The sequence below is a fragment of the Cydia fagiglandana genome, chromosome 8 (genome assembly GCF_963556715.1).
Source record: "Cydia fagiglandana chromosome 8, ilCydFagi1.1, whole genome shotgun sequence".
NCBI lineage: Eukaryota > Metazoa > Arthropoda > Insecta > Lepidoptera > Tortricidae > Cydia > Cydia fagiglandana.
In genome coordinates this window covers 6,106,691-6,133,750 of record NC_085939.1, presented here as the reverse complement: position 1 = coordinate 6,133,750, position 27,060 = coordinate 6,106,691, and the positions used below count along the sequence as shown (strand labels likewise).

Here is a 27,060-nt window from a genome sequence, read left to right as displayed (position 1 = left end):
CGAGGATTAGGCACGACACCGATGACGTTCTCCCGTGGTTCAGTATCTTTACCTTGGATGACTCACGCTAGACCGAGCCGGGGCCGGGCCTGAGCTTCCGGCGCTTCGTTTTTTATGGAAAGCACCGATCAATTGTCATAGAAAATGACATGTCGGACGCCTCGGCCTGGGCCTGGCCCGGTCTAACGTGAGTCATCCTTTAGTTAGATCGATGACACGCGGTTTCTTGGAAAAAATACTCGTACTTCTGGAACCCAACGCGTCAACGAAACGCAACGATATGCAACGCAAACGCAATCAATTTCGAAAGTTTTATTAGAATATCTTTTGTATTAAAACTCATATATTTATCTCGATCTGATCTCTTTAATAATTAAATTTTATACATGTGATCAGAAAGAGTTAAAACATGCATTACAATGAAGAGTGACGGCCTAATTACTACAGTTTTCTCTAAAAACTTTCAGATTGCCCCACAACCATGTATGTACTTGTTATCTAATACAAGTAAAATTATACCGTCTAACAGCCCGGTTCGAACTTTAAGATAAGTCAATTAATATATCTAGAAACAATATGGATTAGATTATGTCAGTGTCAAATGTGACGTTTCTTCAAACAAAAACGTCACTTTTGATACAGACACATCTAATCCATATCGCTTCTAGATAAATTATCTTAAAGTTCGAATCGGGCAGTGAAGCGGTTGTATAATCAATAGACCTGCTGTCGTATGCTTTATTAGGTTATTATACGCAAGTGGTACATAATAGAGGTAATTAAGGGGTGTCGAGTAAGTAAACAATTAGCCGGACATCGTAGATTGCAACTGGACCGCGACAAAGGGACGCGTTAATTGAGAAGGCACGGCGCTGCGCTTTACTCCACGGACTTGCCACTATGTAGCACGTCCGAAAATTACACACACTAGCGGCCTCAGGGCCTACCGCGAACAACGTTCGACGTGTGGCGTCTCTGTCGCCCTTGTGAATTTGTACGTAAGTGTGACAGGGAAGGCAACACGTCGAACGTGGTTCGCGGTAGGCTTTCTGATTCTAATTTTAATAAACGTTAAAAATGAGATCTCCATACGATATGGATCGGATCTGTCAGTGTCAAAAGTTACGTTTCTTTAAACAATAACGTCGCTTTTGACAGATCCGATCCATATCGTATCGAGATCAAATTTTTGACGTTTATTAAAATTAGAATCAGGCTGTATTGCAGGCCATTCTGAGTTTTTGTTATTAATAGGCATTCCCCTCTGTCGAAAATAGGCGGCCAATGGTCAACCACATGTCAACCATATGTATGGACTGACGTTTATCTGACATGACGTACCTGAGAGACCTGCAGACCCTGGATGGGCCGGCAGATCTAGCAACTTACGTAGGAGCTTTGTAGAAGTTGCAGGAAAGGCGCGTGGACCGCTCACCACAAATGAAACCTCGGAGCTTCTTCTATTTCTTTTATTAAAAAGAGTCGAAGAAAGATTTTTACATTGTACGGCACAGACGAACACAATTAATTAAATTACGAAACACTAACTACATTTTAATCAGGTTATTTGGACAGAGCGATACATAGATATCTTGACGGAGGCCATGACGGGAAGGAAAAAAAGAAGGAAAGGTGTCAAAGACCATAGACTTATATATAGGTTCTGAGCATAGACAAATAGGAGTGAGTTTAAGTAGCTAACATGTACTAATATGGATGGTTTAGGGAGATTATATATTTTAACACTTCCCCTTAAGCTCCGTAGACCATCTGCTAAACATAACAAAAGTTCACATTTAAGACTTTACATTCATTAGCTTTGTAAACTCTACATGTTTCACTCTACCTAGAGGTTTAGTAAGCACATCTGCAATCATGTTTTCAGTTGGTAAGTACTTGACATGAGCAAAATTATCTCGGATTAAATCCTTTACAAAATGGTATCTAATATCAATGTGCTTACTTCTCTTATGACAATATTCCTTAGACTCTAGGAGCTTATGTGCACTTTGATTATCATTATAAATTACAATATCAATATTTTTATTTGTAAGCTCAGAAATTAAATTTTTAATAAAACATAATTCTTTACATACATCCCCAATTGATAGGTATTCTGCTTCAGTAGATGAAAGAGCTACACATTTTTGTTTCCTAGATTCCCAACCTACAGTAGAAGCACCCAGTTTCACAATAAAACCACTATAGGACTTACGGTCCACCAGATTGTTTCCATAGTCTGCGTCTGCATATGCATTAATTTTTAAGTCATTACTCCTATAAAAATATAGTGAATGATTTAAAGTACCTGCTAAATATCTAAGGACGCGCTTGGCTGCTAACCAGTGACTCTTATCAAAAGCATGGTTAAATTGACTTAACTGACTGCAAGCAAAGGCTATATCAGGTCGAGTACATACCGAGAGATACATTAAACTGCCTAACAACTCTCTATAACGAAACACTTCATTATCAAGCAGAGTTGTAGTAGTCGATTCACTTTTATCTAATTTACAATTCAACATCATGGGTGTACTTACAGGCTTACATTTTTCCATACCAAAACGTATTAATAATTGTTTAATATATTCTGTTTGATTCAATTTTAAAATGCCTTTCGCTCTGTCACGAACAACACTTATACCTAAACAATTATTGAGATCTCCAAGATCTTTTACATTGTATTCCTTTTGCAATAAGTTAAGTAATGAAGTTGCACATTCATGGTCCTGTGTAAACACATAAAAATCATCTACATATAATGCTATTATCGATAGCTTATTATTGGACCTTTTTACATACACACACGGCTCACAGTGGCTTTGCACATAGCCATTATTAACTAATAATTTATTTACACATAAGTTCCACATTCGACTAGCTTGTTTCAACCCATACAGGCTTTTATTTAATAAACAAACCTTATTTGGGTCAGAAATGAAACCTTCGGGTTGCTCCATATAAATTGTCTCGTCCAGTTTACTATTTAAAAACGCATTAGCCACGTCAATGTGCTTTATGTCCATGCCAAGATCATTCGCCAATGAGAATAAAATTCTCATGGTAGAATGTCTTACGACAGGAGCAAAAACATCATTGTAGTCTTCGCCTTTTCTTTGAGAAAAACCACGAGCAACTAACCGAGCTTTATATTTATCTTTTCCCGAAGCTTCACTTTTGACCTTGTATACCCATTTACATTTTACAATATTTGTATGTTTTGGTCGGTCTACTAGCCGCCAAACATTGTTGTTAATGAGAGCATTATATTCTTTCTGCATTGCAGCTTTCCAATTATCACAGTTATCAGATGCCATTGCTTCATAATAGAAAAGGGGCTCGGGCTCAACATGAGCCGTAAGGGATAGATCGTAATCACCATACCTTTCGGGCATGACACCCCGTGTACTTCTGATGGGACGTCCCGTGCTAGGCTGAGCGATGACGTCGTGCTCAGATGCTGGCAACTGCTCCTCGGACTCCTCACCATCGCTGCACGACTGGTACTGGTGGTCAGGCGGGCTCATGGCCCACTCTGGATCCTCAGCACTGCGCTCTGGTGGCACCACTGCCACATGCTGCTCCCCGCCATCGCTAGATGAAGCTGGCTCTGCATTCAGGGGCTCGACCTGCTCCTCGGTGGCCTCATCACCAGTGCAGGGCTCCGACACTGAAGTTTCTGCTTTGCTCAAATGTGACAGCCGTTTATGCCAAATGTGCGCAGGCACATCAGAGGTTGTGTGAGCACATTTATGCTCCCTCGTGGCATCCACGGCAGCACAAGAAGTGGACTCCTCGCTTGTAGGGTTGTGGTGACTCTGCACACATGTTGAGGCATTCTTGTTACATTGAGTTGGTGCACCCAGAGTCCACAATCCAGTCATCAGAGCTTTGCGCGGCAAGAGCGAACACTGATAAACCATGTTGAACACTATCACCGTTTTTCTTGTCTCTCTTTAGCTTGAAACACTTTGACTTATGGTGATTTGGCTTCTTACAGTAGCTGCAGATTATTTTCTTTGTACCAGTTTTACTGAATAATGCTGCATTCGCCTTGTCGCTGTCATTAGTGGTGCGTCTAAACTCCTCCTGTAGTAGCCGGGCTCGAACCATCTCGCTTGTTAAGGTGCTTGACAAGTTTGCAGCTTCTAGACTGGATACCAGAACGTCATACTCCTGTGGCAGCCCGGAGAGAAGTAGCTCGGCAACTTCAGCATCTTCTATCTTGCGACCGATGTCATCTAACTTTTGGACGAACGTGGTCACGGCCTCAATATATAGTTGCATTGAGCCATAATCCGTGTAGCTTGCTCGGTGTAACTGCCTCAGCAGCACGACCCTTCTGTAGAGGCCTTTGTCTTCGAATATCTGTTGCAGGTTAGACCATGCTTTCTTAGCTGTATCTGCTGCCCTCAAGTGCTGTATACAGTGTGGTCTTACCGAAAGACAAATTCGTGCCAGGGCGCGCTGATCCTTTGTTGTGTCTGCCTCGGTGCCTTCTACCGCAGGCCACAAACCTTCCATGATCAATGCGTGCCGCATGCAAAATTTCCAATTCAAGTAATTATTCACTCCGTCCAGTTTCTCGAACGAGAACGTAGCGTGAGGCAATCGCTCATTCTCGCTTGTGGTAGCCGCCGCCATGTTGACTATAGGTTAGGTGAGGTTATGTTACCATGCGCCGTGGCGAATCGTCGTCTTCTTGTTCTCGACGATTTACGCTGGGCCCATAACCTGAGAGACCTGCAGACCCTGGATGGGCCGGCAGATCTAGCAACTTACGTAGGAGCTTTGTAGAAGTTGCAGGAAAGGCGCGTGGACCGCTCACCACAAATGAAACCTCGGAGCTTCTTCTATTTCTTTTATTAAAAAGAGTCGAAGAAAGATTTTTACATTGTACGGCACAGACGAACACAATTAATTAAATTACGAAACACTAACTACATTTTAATCAGGTTATTTGGACAGAGCGATACATAGATATCTTGACGGAGGCCATGACGGGAAGGAAAAAAAAGAAGGAAAGGTGTCAAAGACCATAGACTTATATATAGGTTCTGAGCATAGACAAATAGGAGTGAGTTTAAGTAGCTAACATGTACTAATATGGATGGTTTAGGGAGATTATATATTTTAACAGTACCTATACATTTGATGTGCCCCTCCCCCGCAAAAAACGGCAGACTATTTTGTACCGAAAATTTTAGACATGGCGTCTCCATTGTTAATTACTCCGAGACTGGATACTGTCTGTCATCATTTTGAGAATCCGCATCCGCATCCGCCTCCGCAAGAAACGACGCGGAGTTTATTGCGGATGTCAAATGTGAATCCTCACTCATCACCGCATGTTGTTGATGTTGACATTGTTGTAATAGAAGAATAAAATTAACGTTTTTTTTTGTGGCACCGATTTAACATCGAATAGCTACGAATAAGTACAATTGGCTGAATAAGTAGTTTTAGTAGTTTCTACGCGATATTAAATAGTTATCTGAAAACGAATGTCAAGAGTTAATTTCTAGTTTTTATTTATAAAGTTAATACTTACCTATATTAAAGTACAATGGAATAAAAATACAATGTCATTACTGACGCAAGCGCCACGTGGGCGTATTTTAGTTAAATCCATTACCGACGCAAATTGCGACATGGGCGTATTTTAAATTAGATAAGAAAGACCGAGAAAAAGCTTAGTGCAATATATTTTATAAGAATACCTACTCATGAATACTGTTTCTCTCGTAAATAAGAATGACTAAAAATTACGATTATTTTTCGTTCATTTGTGACTTATAAAGTTATATACATAACGTATTAAAATCATCATATTCAAATCCGCAGCCGCACCCGCGGATCTGACCGTCAAAATATCCGCATCCCAGAGAAAATCGAAGTTCGCAAATTGCGGGCATCTTTCTCTGTCATTGCGCATTGTTGTGGCCAAGCCAAACACAACCTACAATTCTTAGACACGACGTTATGCGAATTAATTGTTTCGCGTAAGATTGTCGCATGATGTTTCCCTAGGAGTTCCACAATTAGGTTGCGTTGTTTCATCACAGAGTTCCTATGGCCACCTCCTGTCTCCATCATCAGATCAGGTGGATGATACCATAATATTGCATTGTCATCCGATTTATACATGCATGCAAAATTTCAGCTCAATCGGAAACCAGGAAGTGGATCATATTTAACTTGCAAGATTTGATTACAGACAGACAGACAGACAAGGGTCAGGTGAAAGTAAAAAGCTTGTAATAAAAACAGATTTTGTCCGAACACGAGTACATATTTAACTATAAAAAAAAATATTTTGAAGTCGGTTGAGTAATTATGTAGTTCAGACGTAAAAAATATAAAAATGTTAACCGAATAACGTCTACCGAGTAGGAAGGTAGAGGTACAGTCGAAGTCAAAGTTCAGAAGAAGTCGTAACTCCTCCTTTAGAATTTAGAAGTTGGTTGAAAAAACTAATTAAAGTACCTATATAAATGCAACGATCTGTGAAAAATGAACTTTACGTAGATCCAAATTAAACACTGATAACGTTTTGAAAGTAAATTTTATTATATGCAAGACAAATTCCAGTTTTTTGTTACATTTATCCGCATTTTTCGTGTCTAAGTGATAGAATTACAGCTTTACTCACTGATTGCTACTAAATACTTTTGTATGTATTTTCGTTGTTCGACATTACACTTTTTTATAAATATCGATAACTAGGACTAGGTTTACAAAATATAAACTAGATTAAAATATTAATAAATTAAAATACTATTATTGTAAGATCATTATTTTCAATAAGTAAATCAAGCCCCAATATTCCATGGCCAATTTATGAATGAATTCGTTTACAATGTGTCCATGCAATTTTGCACCTTCCTGGACAGTACCTCTATTACAATTCTGACGTTATATACGCTATACGTTCAGATACAGGGGTTTACTCTTAAAACTATTTTTCCAAATTTCGAAGAGGCATATTGTCGAGTGGAACCGGTAGAAGATCGCCAGCGGCATGGATACATGCGTGATGATGGTCCAGGCCCATGGCCCGTAGAAATCCAAATGAGCGGGTCGGAATTCGGCGCGATTCTATAAGCAAAAAATGTGTATTAGATGTTTAAATTTAAATGGGTATCATATTGATGTGTAGGTACAGTCGACGTCAAAGATATGTTTATATTTTTCGCCTTATGCCTTATTACAAAGGATAAGGTGCAAAAGTGTAAACATATCTTTGACGTCGACTGTACCTAGTCTAGCCGTTTTTAATTGCACATGCCAACTATGAATTGAAAGTTATTGAATTTATAATATTTTAAACTTTCGCGTTTTGAATACATATTATTGAATTTAATTTTACAATGTCTACAGTGTACAGGTCTATGGGTAGAATGAAGCAGTTCAAGAAAATTTAATACATTATTTAGTCACAATTAAGTTGCACAACGGGACTTAATCGCATATTTAAGTTTTTCTCCAAGACCACAGAGACAACGCCGTCCTCGAAACGTTGGAGGTAAATCTTAAAACTTAAATAGGTACGTAATTATCTCCCGTTGTGCAATTTAAAAATCGTGAAATAAATTAAGTCAGTGTTTTATTTAGTCTCTTTATTTAAAGACTGACCGCACAGAATAAATAATAGTACTAGGTACAGAAGACTCACTCTCGAAACGCGTCTGTTACGATCGGCACAGATATGGCCGCTAGGTGGCGACAGCTCCAAGCGCGGCTTATGGCTTTCCCCAAAATTGGGGTGGAACGGATGTACTTTTACCTACCTGTAGCAAAGCAACGAAATTGCGGAGTGAGCCCGCACCTGCCCCGCCACCCTTAGTCGTCCCACCCCGTCGCCCCCGTACCGCGCAGGCGAGGACTCATTTAAGCAGTCGGTCTATAACGTAAGAGATCGAATAGTACCTTTTCGAGTGTGTTGATGGCCCACATGGCCATGTTGGCCACCAGCAGAAAGGTGACCAACTCAGACGTGCTGCTCCGCCGCCACCACGCGTCGATTATGAACAGGGACTGCAGAATGGTCTGTGATTGTTGTAACTGTTGTAGTTTAATAGTACCTTTTCGAGTGTGTTGATGGCCCACATGGCCATGTTGGCCACCAGCAGGAATAAAATAAATAAATAAATAAATAAATATTATAGGACATTTTTTACACAAATTGACTAAGCCCCACGGTAAGCTCAAGAAGGCTTGTGTTGTGGGTACTCAGACAACGATATATATAATATATAAATACTTAAATACATAGAAAACAACCATGACTCGGGAACAAATATCTGTATCATCCATCATACAAATAAATGCCCTTACCAGGATTCGAACCCGGGACCATCGGCTTCATAGGCAGGGTCACTACCCACTAGGCCAGAGTGGTGGTGGTGGTGGTGGAGTGGTCGTCGGGTGAGCAGGAAGGTGAGCAGCTGCCGGCCGGGCTTGTCCCGGCGCTGCTCCGACGTGCTGCTCCGCCGCCACCACGCGTTGATTATGAACAGGGACTGCAGTATGGTCTGGAATTGTTGTAACTGTTGTAGTTTAATAGTACCTTTTCGAGTGTGTTGATGGCCCACATGGCCATGTTGGCCACCAGCAGGAAGGTGACCAGCTGCCGGCCGGGCTTGTCCCGGCGCTGCTCCGACGTGCTGCTCCGCCGCCACCACGCGTTGATTATGAACAGGGACTGCAGAATGGTCTGTGATTGTTGTAACTGTTGTAGTTTAATAGTACCTTTTCGAGTGTGTTGATGGCCCACATGGCCATGTTGGCCACCAGCAGGAAGGTGACCAGCTGCCGGCCCGGCTTGTCCCGGCGCTGCTCCGACGTGCTGCTCCGCCGCCACCACGCGTCGATTATGAACAGGGACTGCAGTATGGTCTGGAATTGTTGTAACTGTTGTAGTTTAATAGTACCTTTTCGAGTGTGTTGATGGCCCACATGGCCATGTTGGCCACCAGCAGGAAGGTGACCAGCTGCCGGCCGGGCTTGTCCCGGCGCTGCTCCGACGTGCTGCTCCGCCGCCACCACGCGTCGATTATGAACAGGGACTGCAGTATGGTCTGGAATTGTTGTAACTATTGTAGTTTAATAGGTAATTAGGCTTAGGTTTTAGGCTTAGGCACTTTTCTATACCATTAGTATAGCGGGGGTACTTAATTTGGGGCACATTTTCTATCTAAGTATCTGACTAATAAATTTATTATATCGACGCTTAAGAATCAATACTGTTATGTTTTTGACGTTTTTTTACCTTTTAATGCAGTTAGGTCCAGAAAAAAATAACGAATAGCATGCCATAATTGTCTAAATTTTCAATTATTTGTTACTTAGACAGTATTGATTCTTAAGCGTCGATATGTCGCATTTGGTTTATATTTTTAATTCCTAAGAAACCAGCTATTTTAAGGTTTTCAATTATTAATAAGGAATATCCTCCATGGGGCTTGAAATTAGGTAGCTGAAGCTGCACTCAGATGGCAAAGCAAGGCCCACTTAAAAAATAAAACAAAAACGCGATGTAGACTATTATACGCTTCACGCTCGGTCGCGGTATATAATATGCTTTCAGGGGCCGTTAAATACATACATATATTGTTGTTCGGGTGTTAATTAGTTGTGGACTTTGTGGGTTTTGTGCAAAGGATTTGTGATAATTAATATTGTTTGATGCGCGATGATTCTTAGCAAGGTTATACCCAGAGAGTGCAGTTAATATTTTGTTGGACGGTTTCAAAAGATTATAAGCTGTCGTGTCGTGGCGTCGACCCTTAATTATTTTTTTAAATGTTTCATTGATAATGTTCGTACCTGATTAAGCGACAAGAACTCGGAGAAGAATCCAGTGAGGCCGGCGCTGTTGCTGTTGGCCAGCGTGTGGTGGCACCCGATTAAACTGAACATGCAGTACACGAACATGCCCGACTGCGCCAGGATCAACAGCGACGTGTCCAGTTGCAGTACGGCTACAAATAATAAGTACATTCCTATACTCTAACCCCCTTATTCATAAACGTTTACTAAAGTTGACAAGCCGATAATAATAATTGTCCCTTTCCATCATACAAATACGTCGGAAAGGGACAAACGATTATTATCGGCTTGCCAACTTTAGTAAACGTTTATGAATAAGGGAAGGGAATCTTTAGGTATTTAAATAAAAGTAAACAAACAATTTGTACATTTTCAGGTAGTTCTGACATTTATTGGTTAACCACCCAAATACAAAACCGTCTGGATCTGTCAATGAACGACCTGACTTTAACCTAGATTATTTGAACATGTAATGTTCTCATCCACATTCAACTGGCTTAACGAGCCATTTGAGGGTAGGTATCTACTTTTATTTAAATACCTAAAGGTACAGACTGTACATAAGTATACAACTTATTTCAGGACGGTAACGTTTAAGGATGACTCACGCTAGACCGGGCCGGGACCGGGCCGGAGTTTCCGACATGTCATTTTCTAAGACGGCTGATCGGTGATCAGGTGGTGCTTTTCATAGAAAACGAAGCGTCGGAACCTCCGCCCCGGCCCCGGCCCGGTCTAGCGTGAGTCATCCTTTATCCTTGTAAAGCTACACATTAATTTTGTGAAAATTTCGTCTATGACGCTAAATCTGAATACTGGAATTTTATATAAATCCACTATGAAACCACATACGGCATTAATGCGAAAACTATAAACTCTATAAAGTTTTAATAGTAGCTATAAAATGCTATACTAGCTAAAACATAATAAAAGCGTTATATACTACCTCGAGATTTTCGTTTGTAAGGAAGCACTCTCATTTGTTTTATTGCTGCAAGGCACGCCGCTATAGTCACAGTATATAGGATTAACTCGCATATATTCACTTGAAATATTGCATCCTGAAAAATCAAATTTACGACATATTGTAATACAGTTTTTATAAAATAATTAAGCTTACACGCGTATTCGGGAAACGAGATAATCACAAGATCTAGAGACGATATAGAGATCAACTAGATTTACATTAGATATCGACTAGATGTGACTAGGATATCTAAGTCATAACTTGTCGAAATCGTTCAAGAGGACCTCCAGAATCGCGGAAACGTCAAATTTGACATATCTATCTTACAAATATCTTTAAATTATTCATATCGTAACTTGTTGAGTTCTAGTAGAGATCTAATTCATTTCCCGAATCGAGCCGTTAGTCTACTAATAGTAAATGTGTCATAATTACGTTGATCGTAGCCGGATTATTAGTAAGAACGAAGAACATAATAAGGGATATGATTGTGAGCACGATCACTAAAATCCCTGAGAAGAGACCGCGATGTGCGTGAGAGCAGTCCACAGAGAAGTGGTGTAGTGCGGCCCGGCTGCCGTACGGCGAGCCTACGCCGAGCATACCAGCTGCAAAACGATAAAACATAATTAGAGTAAGACCAAAAAAAGTTTGCAGCGATTTTGATATCCCACGCTGTGCAAAGTGATTTATACGTCATAATTTCATAGACAAATGACGTTTAAAATAACACTTGCACTGTGTGGACTATCAAAATCTCTGCAGACTTTTCTTGGTCTAACTCTACTCACAAATTTGCATCAATTGACAGTAGGAAGTCAAGCCTAAAGGGGCTCACAGATTACCCGTTTGTCGGACGGTATCAGCCTGTCAGTTAAACGCAAAAACTGACATTTTCGAAGCACTGTGAGGCTGATATATCGTCCGGCAAACTTTCTGTGGGCCCCTTTAAATAATTATAATGAAAGTAGTAACATTGTAATTAGAGTAGTCCTGGATTTGGTTAAAGTTATTGAGTATCTGTGCTTACTTAAGTAGTTAGTATATAGGCCTAGTACCTTAATAGCATTGTAGTGTTCGGTAATTACCACTATAATAAATAAATAAATATATAAATAAAATAAAATTACAGGACATTCTTACACAGATTGACTAAGTCCCACAGTAAGCTCAAGAAGGCTTGTGTTGTGGGTACTCAGACAACGATAAATATAATATACAAATACTTAAATACATAGAAAACACCCATGACTCAGGAACAGATATCTGTATCATCATACAAATAAATGCCCTTACTGGGATTCGAACCCAGGACCATCGGCTTCGCAGGCAGGGTCACTATCCACTAGGCCAGACCGGTCGTCGACTATATTACAACGATTGACAGGATTAAACAAAAATAGACCGACGAGTATTAAGCTTAAGTAAATATAGAATTACTTATAAGTTATTAATTTATTTGTGTTTATACCAAACTGCTGTAGAATTTTCTCAGGGGTCACAGAATTGTTCCTTGATTTATTTTTTGTATTTATATGAAATTTCTTCTCAAAATCTTCGGGGGTACATTTAACCTGAAACAGAGTTTGATTTGAAACTTTAACAACAAATAATTATACTAAAGTATAATATACATAAATGATAATAAGTATTTCTTTTTCGCTTTGCCGTAGTCCAAAAAATATTGAGCAGTGGAAACGTGAAGAAGTAGGTCCTTAATAGTCTTAATAAAATATTTAAAAGCCTTTGGCTATCGAGCTGTACCCCAGAGTATAAGTATTCATACTACACCGTGATAGTTAATTCTCATAATCCGTCAAAATCAAACTAATCCGTTTACCTCCTTCCACATTTCGTAAAGAATTACTGCCACGATCAGCGAATATTCGATCGTGCAAGGAAACAGGAACGGTGATGCATTCTGTAGCAACGCTCCCATAATATTAGCTCTTCGACAGGGTAGAGTCCCGTTACCGTGCGTTCCATTTCCACGCGCAACCATTGCATGCTCTAGGTGATGTATCTCGTGCTTTGTCTCTTCCACTAGTACGTACAACCACTCGCACAGATTAGTTGCTATCATGTGCATAAATCCAAATCGTTGTATCATTTTGTAAGCTCCGGATTCTTCCGAAATCTCTTTACTTGTGAGAAAGATAAACTGCATTTGCAGCAGAGTTAGCGCCATACGGAGAGCTGGTGTGAAGGCAGATAGCACAGTTCGGCAATCGTCAGTCATTTCAAAATATTCTCCGAACTCTAAACCGCTATACACCATGGAACCGATGCCGAATGCTGTGGAATACAATTATATTTAACCCGCTTAATCTTAAAGCCTTTATATATAATCCCTTATAAAAATATCAGAACCTAATTTTAGTTTTCATTATATAAGGCTGGTTCCTATTTCAAAAACAGAACTATATCTATTGGTCTTAGAAGTGTAACACAATTGATTTTTTATATATATTATAATTTATTTTATTTACCAATGGCACCAAGCCTCAAGTAAAAACTGCCGTAGCGCGATATAGTTTCTTTGTGCTTGGGTTTTTCACTCGTCCCCGGTTTTGCATTTTTGTCTTTATCCTCAGTTTCTTCTGGAAATGTACCTATAAGTTAATTAGATCTATCTATACAGTCATTAAAGAACATGTGTAGTTATTTTTTGTAAAACATTTATGCGAATAGAAACGCCGAGAACGCTAGTAGAATGCAAACTAAAGAAGGTAATATTCATTGCGGCTGTAATTATGCAAACAAGATGTGATTTTAATGTCGCATTTTGTTTAACTAAAGCGGATAATTACCAAAGCGTTTATTTTCTTTTCTCCTAAATAACAGCAAAGCTCTCAATATTATGCGAACTCTATGCACACTTACCATAGTCATGAATAATTGTATTAACTGCCTTCTGACGCATCAGGTTCGCGTATTGAAAAACGATGAAAATAACTGAGACTAGATACAAATATAAATAGAATCCCTGTAAAAAGATAAGATTATATGTAGGTATAAACAGATAGGTAACTACACCTACGTTAGGTGGGTGGGTATTATTGATGTTAGCGAAAGTTTTTTATTTCATTTATCAAGATAGTCGTGTGAATTCTACCTGATAATATGCGTCAGGAACTCCGTTGGCGATGACTTCAGTGATCGGGAATGCGAGGCCCAGCACCACCAGCAGTTTAGCGTAGAGTGCGGACAGGGCTTTACTCAAAGCCTCGCTGTAAACCAGAAAAGTGCATTAGGGCTGATTTAGACGGCGCGCGAACTCGCATGCGATTTTAGTTACGTTGCGGACTGTTGGTTACGCCCAATTCAACCGATCGATCAAAGCCCGCAATGTAATGAAACTCGCGTGCGAGTTCTCGCATCGTCTAAACGAGCCCTTAATCTCACACTAACGGTAACCTACGTACTTATTTTTCTCATTAATACACATTCTTCATTTCAGTTTGTGTTACATCATTATCATATTGTGTTCGGTTCAGTTTTCCGCTAAATTAAGCGTGTAATGTTTCTAACGCTCTCCCGCACGCATTTTATAGGCCACTGCGCTTAGGGGTAAAACAAAATAGTGACATGTAGAGTAATTGTATTGCTGTGACATTATATTCTTTTCCTACTCGTCGACTATAATTCTTGAATTAAGATTTCTTATACCAAACTTCAATTGGGTATTTTTAATGTGTGGGCTCCCAACTCAACTATAACATTCATTATGATACAGTTTAGTCAACTATAATGAAATTGACCAATCACAGCTTTCCGCGATCACCAGGACGAAACAAAACCATAGCTCAAATTAATTATTTATTTTAGGTTGTATAGTAGAAACAATTGGTTCATAAGTCAGAAACGCGCATGTGACACCCTTAAAATAGCAACATCCATAGACTACGAAAACCACTTAGTGTTGCTTGTTAGTCTCCATAGGCTACGGTGGCCAAAATCGAGAAAACAACTGTCTAAAAATTTAATTTAGCGCGGAGCAAGTACCAGGGCCTCATGAGTTACGAGAAGATGTCGTTGACTAACGCGTCGGGGCGGCGGCGGGGGCGCGTACCAGTATGAAGGTATCGCGGCTGCTTGCGTATCTTAGCGGTGTATACTTTTGGTTTAGTTTGTTTGTATGATTCTACTAGTTTAAAGTATTATTTTTGTTGGCTCGTAGAAAAAGTATTGTATACAATAGTGATATAATCAAGCTTTTCAATCTCGTACCTGACTTAGGCAACTCAGCAAGCTTCGTTGCCTAAACACGGTACTCGACTGAAAAGCTCTCTATTATATCACGATTGTATAAAATACTATTACGCGAATACCTATATGTATATAATTTCATTTTCATATTTTACAACGTTCGTTGGTTGGAAAGTTTCCGAGGCTTTGTGTCGCTGTCTATTAATACAAAAGGGTGGGCTTTTGAATGGTGTTGACGTGTCGTGGATGGCGGACCAGGCGGAGTGTTGCCTGTGTTGTGTGGGTGAAATAGTACATAGGTGTATAGGAGCTTGTAATATTTGTATTGCTTTGGTTAAACCAGAGAACATATAAACATACCGGCAAGTGTGTTAAAGTAAAGTGGCTTTAAAATGCAAGGGCGACTTCGAAATTTCAGTTTTCAAGTCATAATAAACAATGTTTTTTTTCCAGTAGGTGAGCATTAGTAGGTAGGTAGTAAGTAATTTAACTAAATACACTATCAATCAATCAATCAATCAATATAATTTATTTCGTCATCATAGGTGTAAATACATTCATTAGTACAGGTGATAGGGTGTTTTTTTCAATGCAGCAGCTATGATGTACCTTACGGCTTACGATATTTATCAAGATAGTCTATTTCAGTAAATAATGCATAAACTATTAAACTAACCCCAAATTGTCCTAGAACCAAATTGTAGGTTCTTACTTAATCCATTTCAAGAATGAGACTTGAAGCACAAATTTGTTTTTACATTGACAAAAAAAGAATTGTGTGTATTTTTGGAGAAAACACAGCTATTATTGTGCGGTATCGCTAGTGGCTCTTGGCCAGTCTTGGCTGTCTCTCTAGTACACCTCCTCACTTTTTAAACAATAATGACCCAACACAATTACAACAACAACAAAAACACCAACAATAACGGGATCAAAATAAACAAGTATGACTGGAAGTGGCGAAGACATGCGAACTTTAATATTAACGTACCTAATAGCTAGAATATTTTTTATGAGTCCACGAATATTTACAATATATTAGTAACTACGTTAAGCGAGATGATTATTTTTTACTAAACGAATTAATGAACTTTCTCATTTAAATTAAACGTGAAATACATTTACGAAGTAAGAAGTTCTAAAAAGTAAAATAAAACATTGGTTTTGTTATTAACCAGTTTTTTAAACTATAGGTAGTAATTAAGTCCAGCCAACTCATAGTGTATTCCAGAAGCTCAAGTATTCTGTAGACCAGTAGACGCGAGTCCATTTTAAAGAAAACTCATAACTTTAACAACCATTTTTAAATCGACTTTCTTGTAGGTAGTACGAATAAACAAACAATACAGGTTATCTTAGGTAGGATAGTCTTTGGTAAGAGTTGCTTGTCGGTGGAGCATAGTAAGAGATACTCGTACCTACTGCCTTTTTCTTATGCTAGTAAGGTGGTGGTACTAGTACTCGACATGCTAATGCCCAATAGAAGACACCCTGCTTTCCCCTCTATTGAGAATGACTTAAGTTTCAAGATGACATGTAGGTACATACTGGGACCGCGTCGAGCACCAGTACCACCACTTTATTGTTACTCCAAAAGAGGGATAAGGGGGTCTTCTTTATTCTCCTGCTACTGGCTTGGTTTTCCACACTTTTAAGCGCATATTCTCGTAAAGCTTTATAAAGCTTTCGTTTCGAAAATGAAACTACTTAATTGGAGGACTTCGAGGTGTTAGCAGCCCTAGAGAGGGGTTGCGGTCGCGGAGCGTCAGTCGGCGGGTGACGCGGGCTCGGGCGCCGCCACGTGCACCCACCACACGTGCCTTGCCTTAATTTATGATCGCACTTTAATTAGTGTTTGCTCGGGTTCTTCGTGTAGTTTTTTCACTGAATTATATGTTTGAATAACAGTAACACTTTATTTTGTTACTAATTACACAAAACTTGGGACTTGCGAAATATATATTACACCGGTTTAAATAGGATACAAATCAATTTTTTATATTTTTTATTTCATTAAGTTAAGTTTAGTTATTTATTGAATTACTCAACGAGTTGGCCTAATTATTAATAACATTGTTTTATTATTCGTTCGGTTCGATCCGTACTAAGTTCCATTGAACAACACCGAATACGCAGCAACATTTACTCAATTTTGAAGTGTAGTTTTTCCGAAAACAGTTTACATCCCACCTCCTTCGGTTTTATCTCGTGTCTCGGAGTTGTTGTTTTACAGAATGTAATAATGTCCATATTAGGACGGTACTAATATAGAAGGTTACTAAAAGTCTACACAGAAACATTCCTTCAAAAGATAGTAATAATCCAAAGAGTGAGAATTTTCGGAGAAATTTCTTTTCTTTTCATGTTATGTATATGCGTCCTAGTAGCAGAAACGTATATATATATATATATATATATAGAAGTCGTCTATGTCATGATGTAACGTTGGGGCAATAGCACCGCGATGTAAGAGCGTTGATTAAACAATGACACTAGCTCTAATAACGACATACGTCTCGGTAACGAAACGGCACGCTCCGAGCCTCAGCGTCAAGCGTGCGTTTCGTGGCCTTCGGGTTGGTGTGATGCTTACTGTCCCATGATCTCAGCAGCTGAAGGCGGCGCCTCGTGGGTGGTGGAGGCCATGGAGGCGCGGGACTGGGGCGACAGCTCCGACAGGAAGCGGCGCTGCGTCGCGGCGCACAGCGCTAGCGCTTGCGACGGCCGGCGGAACGCCGCGATGATTGCGGACGGTCGCCTAGAGACATACATGTTACTATACCTATTGATAAGATGAGACATAAACATGCAAAAAGACACTCTTCTGATTCAGAAAGTTAAGGATGTTGGACATTTATTCTGGTTGTCGCTTAATATCAGGAAAAATTGCTCCCTTTTGGTCTGTATGGATATTCTCGAAGCAGAACTTTCTGGTTTCACGGTGGAATGTTTACGAATTTTATGAGCCTTTGCTAAAGCCAGGCGTGGTTCACTCCATGATTTCGTCGCTTTGCAACAGGTAGCCTACAAGTACATCTGTCCCACTCCAATCTGGGCGGTTAGCCATAAGTCGCGCGTGGCGCTGACGCCACCTAGCGGTCATATCTGTCCTAATCGTAACAGACGCGTTTTGTTAAAGAGTGAATCTTCTGTACCTAGTACTATTATTTATTCTGCGCTAAAGCTGGGAATATAAGAAGGTAACTAAAACATTTGGTATTAGTTGAAAACTAGGATTAAACATTATCGACACCTACTTTTGGTGTATTCTCATAGTAGATGTTAATGAAAGATAGAAGAATAAATAAAAAAATATGGTGGTACCTGGTGTTGAGGTTGGCGGCGAGCTTGGCGTCAATGTCGCTGGACATCCTCCGGCTGTTGGGCTGCGAGTGCGCCTGCACTAGCGGCTCCGTCGCCGACGCCGGGTTGAGCATGGCGTGCGTGCGCTCGCGCAGCCGCTGGATGTCCGAGTATGAGGACTCGTCGCTGTGCAATACAATCATCATCACACATTTTTATTTTAGAATAGAATAGAATAGAATGTTTTTATTCGTGACAAAACTTTACTTTCTTTGTTTCGCTGAGACGCTGGTCTCATGATGAAGACCGAGGTTTAGTTCAAAAATTGACGTGAATGCAATGCAATAAACTACCTGGACAGACATGAGTGCCTTTCATCCATATTTATGAATACGGTACATCTACTATTTATGAATATGGTAGCTTTTGACAGAAATCGGAAAAGGCCATCATAAGCTGGAATGAACACATCTACGGTAGTTGTAAATATCTACGATATAAGAAACTTTTGTTCTAGTTCATGCTATTTTTTTTAACCTCGACGTAGAACACAAGTAGTGTCGTTAAGAGGACATTGGACGACCGCTTCTCATAATGACATTGTTCACATGTTAAAGATCGTATAATAACTAAAAAAAAACATACGTAGGGATATAGGCTATAGTTGTAGTACATCAAATACCATAAAAATATTTTCCACAATTTTAATATCCAGAGGGGGAAACGGAGACTACGTTTGTATGGAAAAGCGGTCGTCCCCTTTTGTCTTAAGTCCTTTCAAAACAAAAGCGTAATTTAATAATATTTTTTACACGAAAATCAGTCAGTATTCACGTATAAAAATAAATATGTATGTTAAATATTTAGAAAAATAACGATCGTGGTAAGGCCCACCTTGATATTATATATAACAGAAAAAAATAAAGCTTTCACATTTGTGCTTTACTCTGTATAAAAAAAAACAAAATCGCAGAATGCGATTGTGTGAAAAGAGCGGGGGCGCAGCAGACAGCGCGACGCGACCAACAAAGCGATCTATCAAACGTCATAAATATTTTCCAAGTTTGGCTCGATGCTAGACGAAATTGAAATTTAATACACAAACAACTAAATATTAAATATTATGCATGGGTAACTGAATTGTGTGTTAATAAATTTAATAATTATCTAAAACTTGTTATATTATAGCATTAATAATAAAACACCCTGGGATTAAGTGTGACTGGAAATCATTATTAATGTGATCATACTTAATTATGAAATTTATATTTCAACTATTTTTGCCATTTAGATTTTATTCTAAGAACTTTGTAGATTAACATCAATATAAGAACAATCAATAAATCGCTCTAATATTCGACTAGATGATATTTCTATAAAGACGATTTAAAAGTGCTTGTTGAAGGGGTTGCTAAGGCCTATTTGAAAAAAGAATATTTAGTATTTGATTATGAATTTGAAAAATATGTGCCATCCCCTCTGACTTTTGAGCTGGGCGAGCAAAAACATAAAAAAGTACTTTGCACCAAAATAATTTTGAACATGATCGGTAGAGCTCCAGAGGCACTTTAGGATCATGATTGAATTTCAAGGCAAATGGAACTCTTATATAAAAGGTTTTCTATCCATTCGTTTAAAGTGCACTAGTAAGTAACGCGAGAAAAAATAATACTGAAGACATCATTAATCATTATTAGTAATTCGCCATTGGCGTATAGACAGTAAGGCTTAGACATTGAAACTAAGCGATTTTCTGGTCCTAGCCAACAAGCAAGCATTTTACCTTTAAGACGTTCGTAGTGTCTTCAGAAGTACCAGAAAAATCCTGTAAATTCAATATTTAAAGGACTGTATGCTGAAGTATGGTAGTACTTCAGCGGAATAACTTTGAGCACAAAATCTTCAAAATATGCATCTGTCCGCCGGAAATGTCTTTCTGAGCTTTCTATCCTCGCCTCGCCCTCGCCACACTCTACTTTGAATATCAAATCATAATATAAGTATTTGAACCTATTTTATTCTTGTCTATATAAAGTATGCGAAATGTTTGCGTTAGATTTCAAATGATAGATATCTTCCATAAGTTACGAGGTACCCGTGAAGCTTAAGAGATAAAAGTGCGCGATTAATACAAAGAGGTGCAATTTAAAAAGAAACTTTAATTAAATGGTTTGATATCTCGGGCGTATTTATGACGACCAGCGGCGCGATCGCTGCACTGTCGCCTACCTCGACGTTTCATTTCCACGTTTTGAAATAAAAAGAATACCTCTATCCGGAATCTAACAATGAACACTGCCTTTATTCACAGTCGCGTCAAAGAGGATGCTTTTGGTTTTATTCATTTATATTAATTAAATAACAGACAATAAACAAATATAATCATAGCGAAGTATTGGTACCAAATTTTTTTTACACTCGGGTTGTATTTTTTGATAACGGGTAGTATATATAAATAAACCGATTGACACCACATTCACATCAAGATAGTTACAGTAGTAGGCACATGTTGGAACACACACAATAAAAAACATAAAAACTAGCACAGATGACTAAAATTTTAACAAACTGAACTGAGTTAATACTTAATCGTTTTTGCCGCAGTTGGGTATTTATATGGCGGAGTCAGAAATTAAATGGCACGTATTTAATCTTAATAAGGTGTAAACTATAACAAGAATAAGGTGTAAGGTGTAAGTGCTGTGTGTAAGGTGTATGGTGATTTTACCTGTCATTGTCGTTTTCCTCTTGTACGGTGTCCATGTCGGTGACGGTGACGCTGGGACGCTCTCCGGGCTCGGCTAGTGGGCCCCTTCTGCCTAGACTCATCTAAACACATACCATAATTACCTACTGAAGTAATTTACATTACACAGGCACAGTCAGCAACAGAATTACCTGACTAATGAATTACACATTATTAATACAGTTGTATTCACTTATTTAATAATTCTTACTACATTTGCTGCTGACTGTACCTTGTAGTATGATTTAAGTTTTGAAGAATTTTAGACACATCATAAACTCTATCTGATGCGTTCAAAAATCACAAATTACGACCAGCTGTAGTTAAAATGTTATGTTAGAATAAAAGTTTTATTCAAAATGAAATGTCAAATTGCTAACAATTTTGACAAATCTGTTCGACAAATATGTTACTTGTTTTGACAAATGTGTTACTTGTAACATGCGAGATTTGTCAAAATTGTTAGCAATTAAAATTTCAATATCAAGATATCGAACGATATTTGTGGCCGAGATTAGTTTCTCTCTGAACCAAAATAATCATATATTAATCCAAGTATGGATAATATTTAAATCTTAATAGACGTACTCTTATTTTGCGTATTTTCAAATTGAAGTCAATGGAGTAGAGCAAAACACGCAATCAATTTTTAAATATACTAACCTGTCAATTAAAAACCGAGTAGATTTTTTCCTGGAATATTTTCTCATTGCCCGGATTGCCCTAATCTTCAGCAATATACAGTAGCGCTGAGCGTAATTGAATTGACACGGCACATCCAAATTGCCTTCAGCTAAGGTTTTTTATTTTATTTTCCTATTATGTTTTCCTTTTAACTTTAACGTGTACACAGGAAAACGTTTTCATTGGCTAGGTTATTACGAGAAAAATCAGTTTAACGAGCCCTACAGGCTGACGTAGCGGCGGGCTTCAGAGCTACACTGGCACACTTAATCCATTTTGTTTACCGAGATATCGTATCAAGCACGCTGACTGAACATAAGTAGGCACGTCATTAATCCTCTATTTTATACTTGCATCGCGACTTATGATGCTTTAACTTGTCAATATGATAAGGATGATAATGCTTAAGGGCCGATAAAACATTGAAACGTCTGGAAAGTCGTAATTCTTACGTAGAACTTATAAATCGAGAACAGAGTATATAAATGACTTTTACGCTATACTTACTGCGGAAAAGGCACTGGTCGTTTGTTGGAAGAGTGAATCGACGAACAATAATGTTAATGTAGTACCTATATACAATCTGCTACTGTATGAGCAAGGTTTTCGCAGCACATATTTAATTAGTATTTTTTAAACACAGCTTTAATTTTAGTTTACTTTAGAAGTATTTAAATTTAATATTTGCCATGTAATTTTAGTAACGGGTTGATACCTACATAATGACAGTTTTGTTTAATACATTTTTTTTTAAATTTATAAATAAACTCATGTATAAAAAAATACAAAGATATCGTAGATTCTAATCTAAAACTTCAATAATATAAAAAGCCACTCACAGGTTCATAACTTCGGTGGAAGACAGTTCGCGGCTGGTTAAGGTGTGAAATGTGGCGCGGAATGGTCATTCCAGCCCGTCACGCGGCTCGGCAGGTTTCCGAAACTACTTTTATATGAAACAGAACTCCCAGACACAGTAGTCGCGGAGATTCTGTCCCGCTCCAAGTATTGAACATAACTGTTTGTCTTTGACTTTCAGCAAACTCATTGTCTAACTACGTGGACGGCTAATGGGACAAAATATCGAAAAATTATGGAAATTTCTATTCGTCCTCGGAAATTGTGTGGTTGAACACAAATAAATACTATTGACAAAGTGTTTAGTCAGTCGCTACATTAGGTATTTGTTATTAGTGTTATTACTGTTTACGTAAAAATATTTAAATATTGTGATATATTTTTAGACTCCCGTATTTTGTATTTAAAAAACTGAATTGATATAAAATAACACTTGCCCCCTTTATTTTACAAATAATGTTACCGTACCACGTTTCAAAATGCAAAACAAAAATTGCGTCTTAAAATTCCGGTTGTTAAACAACTTTTCGCTTTGTTAAAAGTTGTATTTAAGTTATTTATTTAAAATATTTATTTCAATGTGCGAAAAATAAAATAAAGAACACCTTAAGATACATGTGGTTAAATTAAATGTTAAAATACTGTCTGGAAGAAAGAGTGGGATCGTCGTTTGTTTGTCTTGAGTCCGCCGCCGGGCGGTCCGCTCTAAGGTTGTTAGGTTGTTGAATAAGTTTCTGAATTAAGAGAACTGAAAGTTTTCTCATCTCGAGATTACAGCAAAGTGTTTACCGTTTGGTTGTACGATGCGGCCCGCGCGGCCGCGGTGTCGACACTAGGGCGCTCTTTTATCGTCATGACTTTACTTCGGTACGTTCGCTATTAACACACTAGTTTTTAAAGTGATTAATTTTACATTGATAGGTACGAATATTTTATTTCAATAGCTGTTGTTTACACCTCCTAGTGATTTATCTATAACGCTGTAGCTCATTGGTTGGACTGGCTGGTTGTCCAAGGTGTCAATTTAAACATTAATAGATTCATGAACATATTTATACGAATATGTTATTTCAATAGCTGCTGTTTACACCTCCACATACTCATTATCTAAAAAAATAAAGAAGGTAGATTTATTTCACATGGTAGGTAACTGTTGTCGTAAAAAGAATACAATAAGAGTAAACTGTACTTATACAATATAGGGAGGTAATCAATAAATAAGTACCTACCCAGCACCCCGTACCTTTCTAGTACTTATAGTTTTAGTTTAATACGCTGTTTGCAAACAATGTAGATTAGGTAGACATACATTTTGATCCGTTGATCGCGGCTTTATACCGATTCGGATAACAGTAAGATGTCATGATATATATCTTCGAGTGCCGAACGTCTCTTTATGTTTGTCGTAGAGCTCAAGTCGACAACGCGGCGCATCCCTAGTGTGCGAGGTTCCCGGTATTTTCATAAAATATTTGCGTGAGTGTGTCGCACCTGATGCCCTGCAGTGCTGTTGCACTTCAAACTCCTTGATTTACGTAAACAAAAGACTGTCATGAAATATTTAGAATGGTTCTTCAAGAGAGGTAAATATTTATTTTCATAATCATCTTTTTAATTTTGCAACGTAGAAATATTTTACTAGATTTGGATTCGTAAATAAACAGACTTATTGTGCATTATTTAATGCCGAGAAGTGAAAAAAACCAATAGATTTTGCACATTTTTCAGAATTTTTCAAAAAGGTATTGATACCTACGTAAAAACATCCATTCTCAATTTTTAGCTCAAAATTTCAATCGTGGTAAGTTGCGTAGGCTTAAATAGCTTACTTAATTAACTGTTTAAGGCTAGTACTATATGAGTTATTTAGATACCCAATGTTAAGAACTAAATTAAAAGTAGCTCTTCCACTTATTCGTCTGCACAAGTACATAGTACATATGTAAAGTGTCATTCTATGGAACTTGATAACTATGTAAACAGAAGTCAGTAGTTTCATCATTCTTTGACAATTTCAATATCTTCTTCTTCTTAGTCGGTTCCTCAAGGCTGAGGGTCGTGACCATCAGGAGTGCAGTTCTTCACCACCGCTCTCCAAACCCGCCTGTCTTGGGCCAGCTGTATTGACCCCTGGATGTTGACGCCCGTAGCGTCGCGTATGGCATCAGACCACCGAGTTGGAGCCCTGCCTCTACTCCTTCTCCCTTCGACGCACCCAACCAGAACGAGCTTTTCAAAGCTGGACGGGTCTTGGCGGGCCACATGGCCAAAGAAGGTCAACATTCTCTGGAAGCATGTAGTTGAAAGCCGGGTGGTAATATGTAGCTCTTCGAGAATAGACGCGTTGGTGCGGCGTTGCGTCCAGGATATGCCCAACATTTTGCGCCAGCACCACATCTCGAATGCGTCTATTTTTGCTCTCACACGTGGCTTCCATACCCATGTCTCAGAGGCGTAGAGGAATATGGAGAAGATAAGGGTGCGCATAAGTCGGACTTTCGTGTGGCGGTATATGTTCCTGTTTCTCCAAATCTTCTCCAAGCGCTTCACTGCTGCTTTTGCGATTTGTGACCTTCTTATGACCTCCTTCATGCAATCTCCGTTACTGGATATCTGCGAGCCCAAGTAGACAAAGTCTTCTACCAAGTCCAGGTCACGCAGTTCCCCCGTCCTCTGCATCTGCCCAGCTCTGTCGATGAACATCAGCTTTGTCTTCTTCAGGTTGATATGGAGGCCGTATTGCGCACTGAATAATTCGACCCTGTTCAGAAATGTGGCGAGTTCTGTCTCATTGGCGCCTATTATGGTCCTGTCATCGGCGAATCGCAAGTTACTGATTAGGTGACCACCAACACGGATACCACCCTGCCAACTTTCCAGCACTCTGCGCATTATGTGTTCGCCGACCAAGTTAAATAATTGCGGGGATAGTATGCAACCCTGTCTAACGCCTCGCCCGGATTTAAAGGGATTGGACTCCATGTCTTCCAGCCGGACACGAGATTTGCCGTCGAGGTATAGGTTTTGCACCAAAAAAGACAGATGTTCAGGAATACCCATTTCCTTTAGGACATCAAACATCTTGTGCCAGTCTATGCAATCAAAGCAATTTCAATATGGCGGTATGTTTACATAGTTAGCAAGTTCCATAGAATTACACTTCACTTATGTGTAAGTATCATTTACATTCTTACTGCTAAATTCCCTTGAATCTATTTCGAGGAAAACTTGGGAAGCTTGACACTGAAAGTGTTATATATAAGAGCCAATGCCGGGGCAATAATCAGAAACACACGTTCTGTCCTATTCATGCATTGACATACACACGCACACAATTAAAAGGCATGTGAAGTAGTTCAGATATAAGACTTGGTTAGCACTTGGCCTGTCGTGATCCAAGCCAATTTGCAACTGTTCACCAGTGTAAACCATCCGCGTGTTTTATATATAAATGTTATAGCTATTCAAATAAACATGTTGCTGTATTTAAACAATAATCGGTTTAGTTATGTAAAGGTACATCTCCACCAGCGATATCTTCTGTGTGTCAACAATGTTAGTTAGGTACCAAAAGTTGTATAACTACCATTATTATTATAAAGAAGATTAGATAGGTACCTATTTAAGTTAACAGATCAAATATCTGGGTAGTTCTGCATTCTATAAGTAATAGACACTGAATATAAAAATATATATGTTATCCAATACAAAAAAACAAAAAAGTTTATAAAATACATATTTATGTCTGTTAGTCTCTAAGGTATTTGTAATAAGGGCCTTGTTGCCTGATTTAAATTTCTAGATAAATAGACTTGGTACATGTTATAAAACTTTGTAATTTGTCTTTAAAAATCCTGTCTAACTACATACAATCATTTGCATTGAAATCGATGAAAATTATTTTTTTTGTGTCCTATCTCGCATAATTATGAATATTATGCAGCATATAGGTACAATTCAAATAGGTACATCATTCTGAAATCATTGAACAAGATACAATACTTGTTTAAAAATATTTTTTGAACAAAACTTTTATATTAACTAGTTTTTGCGATTTGGCCCCTCAACAAGTTAATCATGAACAATTTTGAATAAAGTAAATATGTACTTACATCAATTACTTACTTTTCCTTAATTGTTTGCACTCGAGGATAACATGTCGTTTTAGTTGAAATCATAACTACACCCATATAAATATTGTGCACGTGTATAAATACCTAATATTTAATACTGCGTCAGGTCACACATATGTAGTATAATGTTCATTCCTTATATTCACTTTGTAACTGAATATGTTACAAGTACTATATGTATAGTATGATATGGTAATAATAATGTTAGATTAAATTAGGTTTTTACTTTTAGGTTAATTTATTGAAAAGCATAATTTATTGAAAACCTACATAATTAATATAATTATATATTTTTAAGTTGTACTTCTAAACTAAGTAGCGGCTCACTA

At 38.4% G+C, this 27,060-nt stretch overlaps 1 protein-coding gene across 1 annotated transcript; it reads right to left on the bottom strand.

Moving 5' to 3' along the window:
• Window positions 1-6,903: 6,903 nt before the first annotated feature.
• LOC134666563 (proton channel OtopLc-like) lies at window positions 6,904-22,656 on the bottom strand. Its single transcript, XM_063523761.1, has 14 exons — window positions 22,580-22,656; window positions 21,039-21,139; window positions 18,332-18,496; window positions 17,601-17,765; window positions 13,914-14,028; window positions 13,682-13,784; window positions 13,288-13,398; window positions 12,639-13,093; window positions 12,270-12,372; window positions 11,234-11,406; window positions 10,778-10,892; window positions 9,829-9,983; window positions 8,934-9,080; window positions 6,904-7,098 (listed from the first exon to the last, which is right to left on the bottom strand). The coding sequence occupies exons 1-14, from the start codon at window positions 22,646-22,648 to the stop codon at window positions 6,925-6,927; spliced, it is 2,151 nt and encodes a 716-aa protein (XP_063379831.1). The 5' UTR covers window positions 22,649-22,656; the 3' UTR covers window positions 6,904-6,924.
• Between the last annotated feature and the right edge of the window lie 4,404 nt (window positions 22,657-27,060).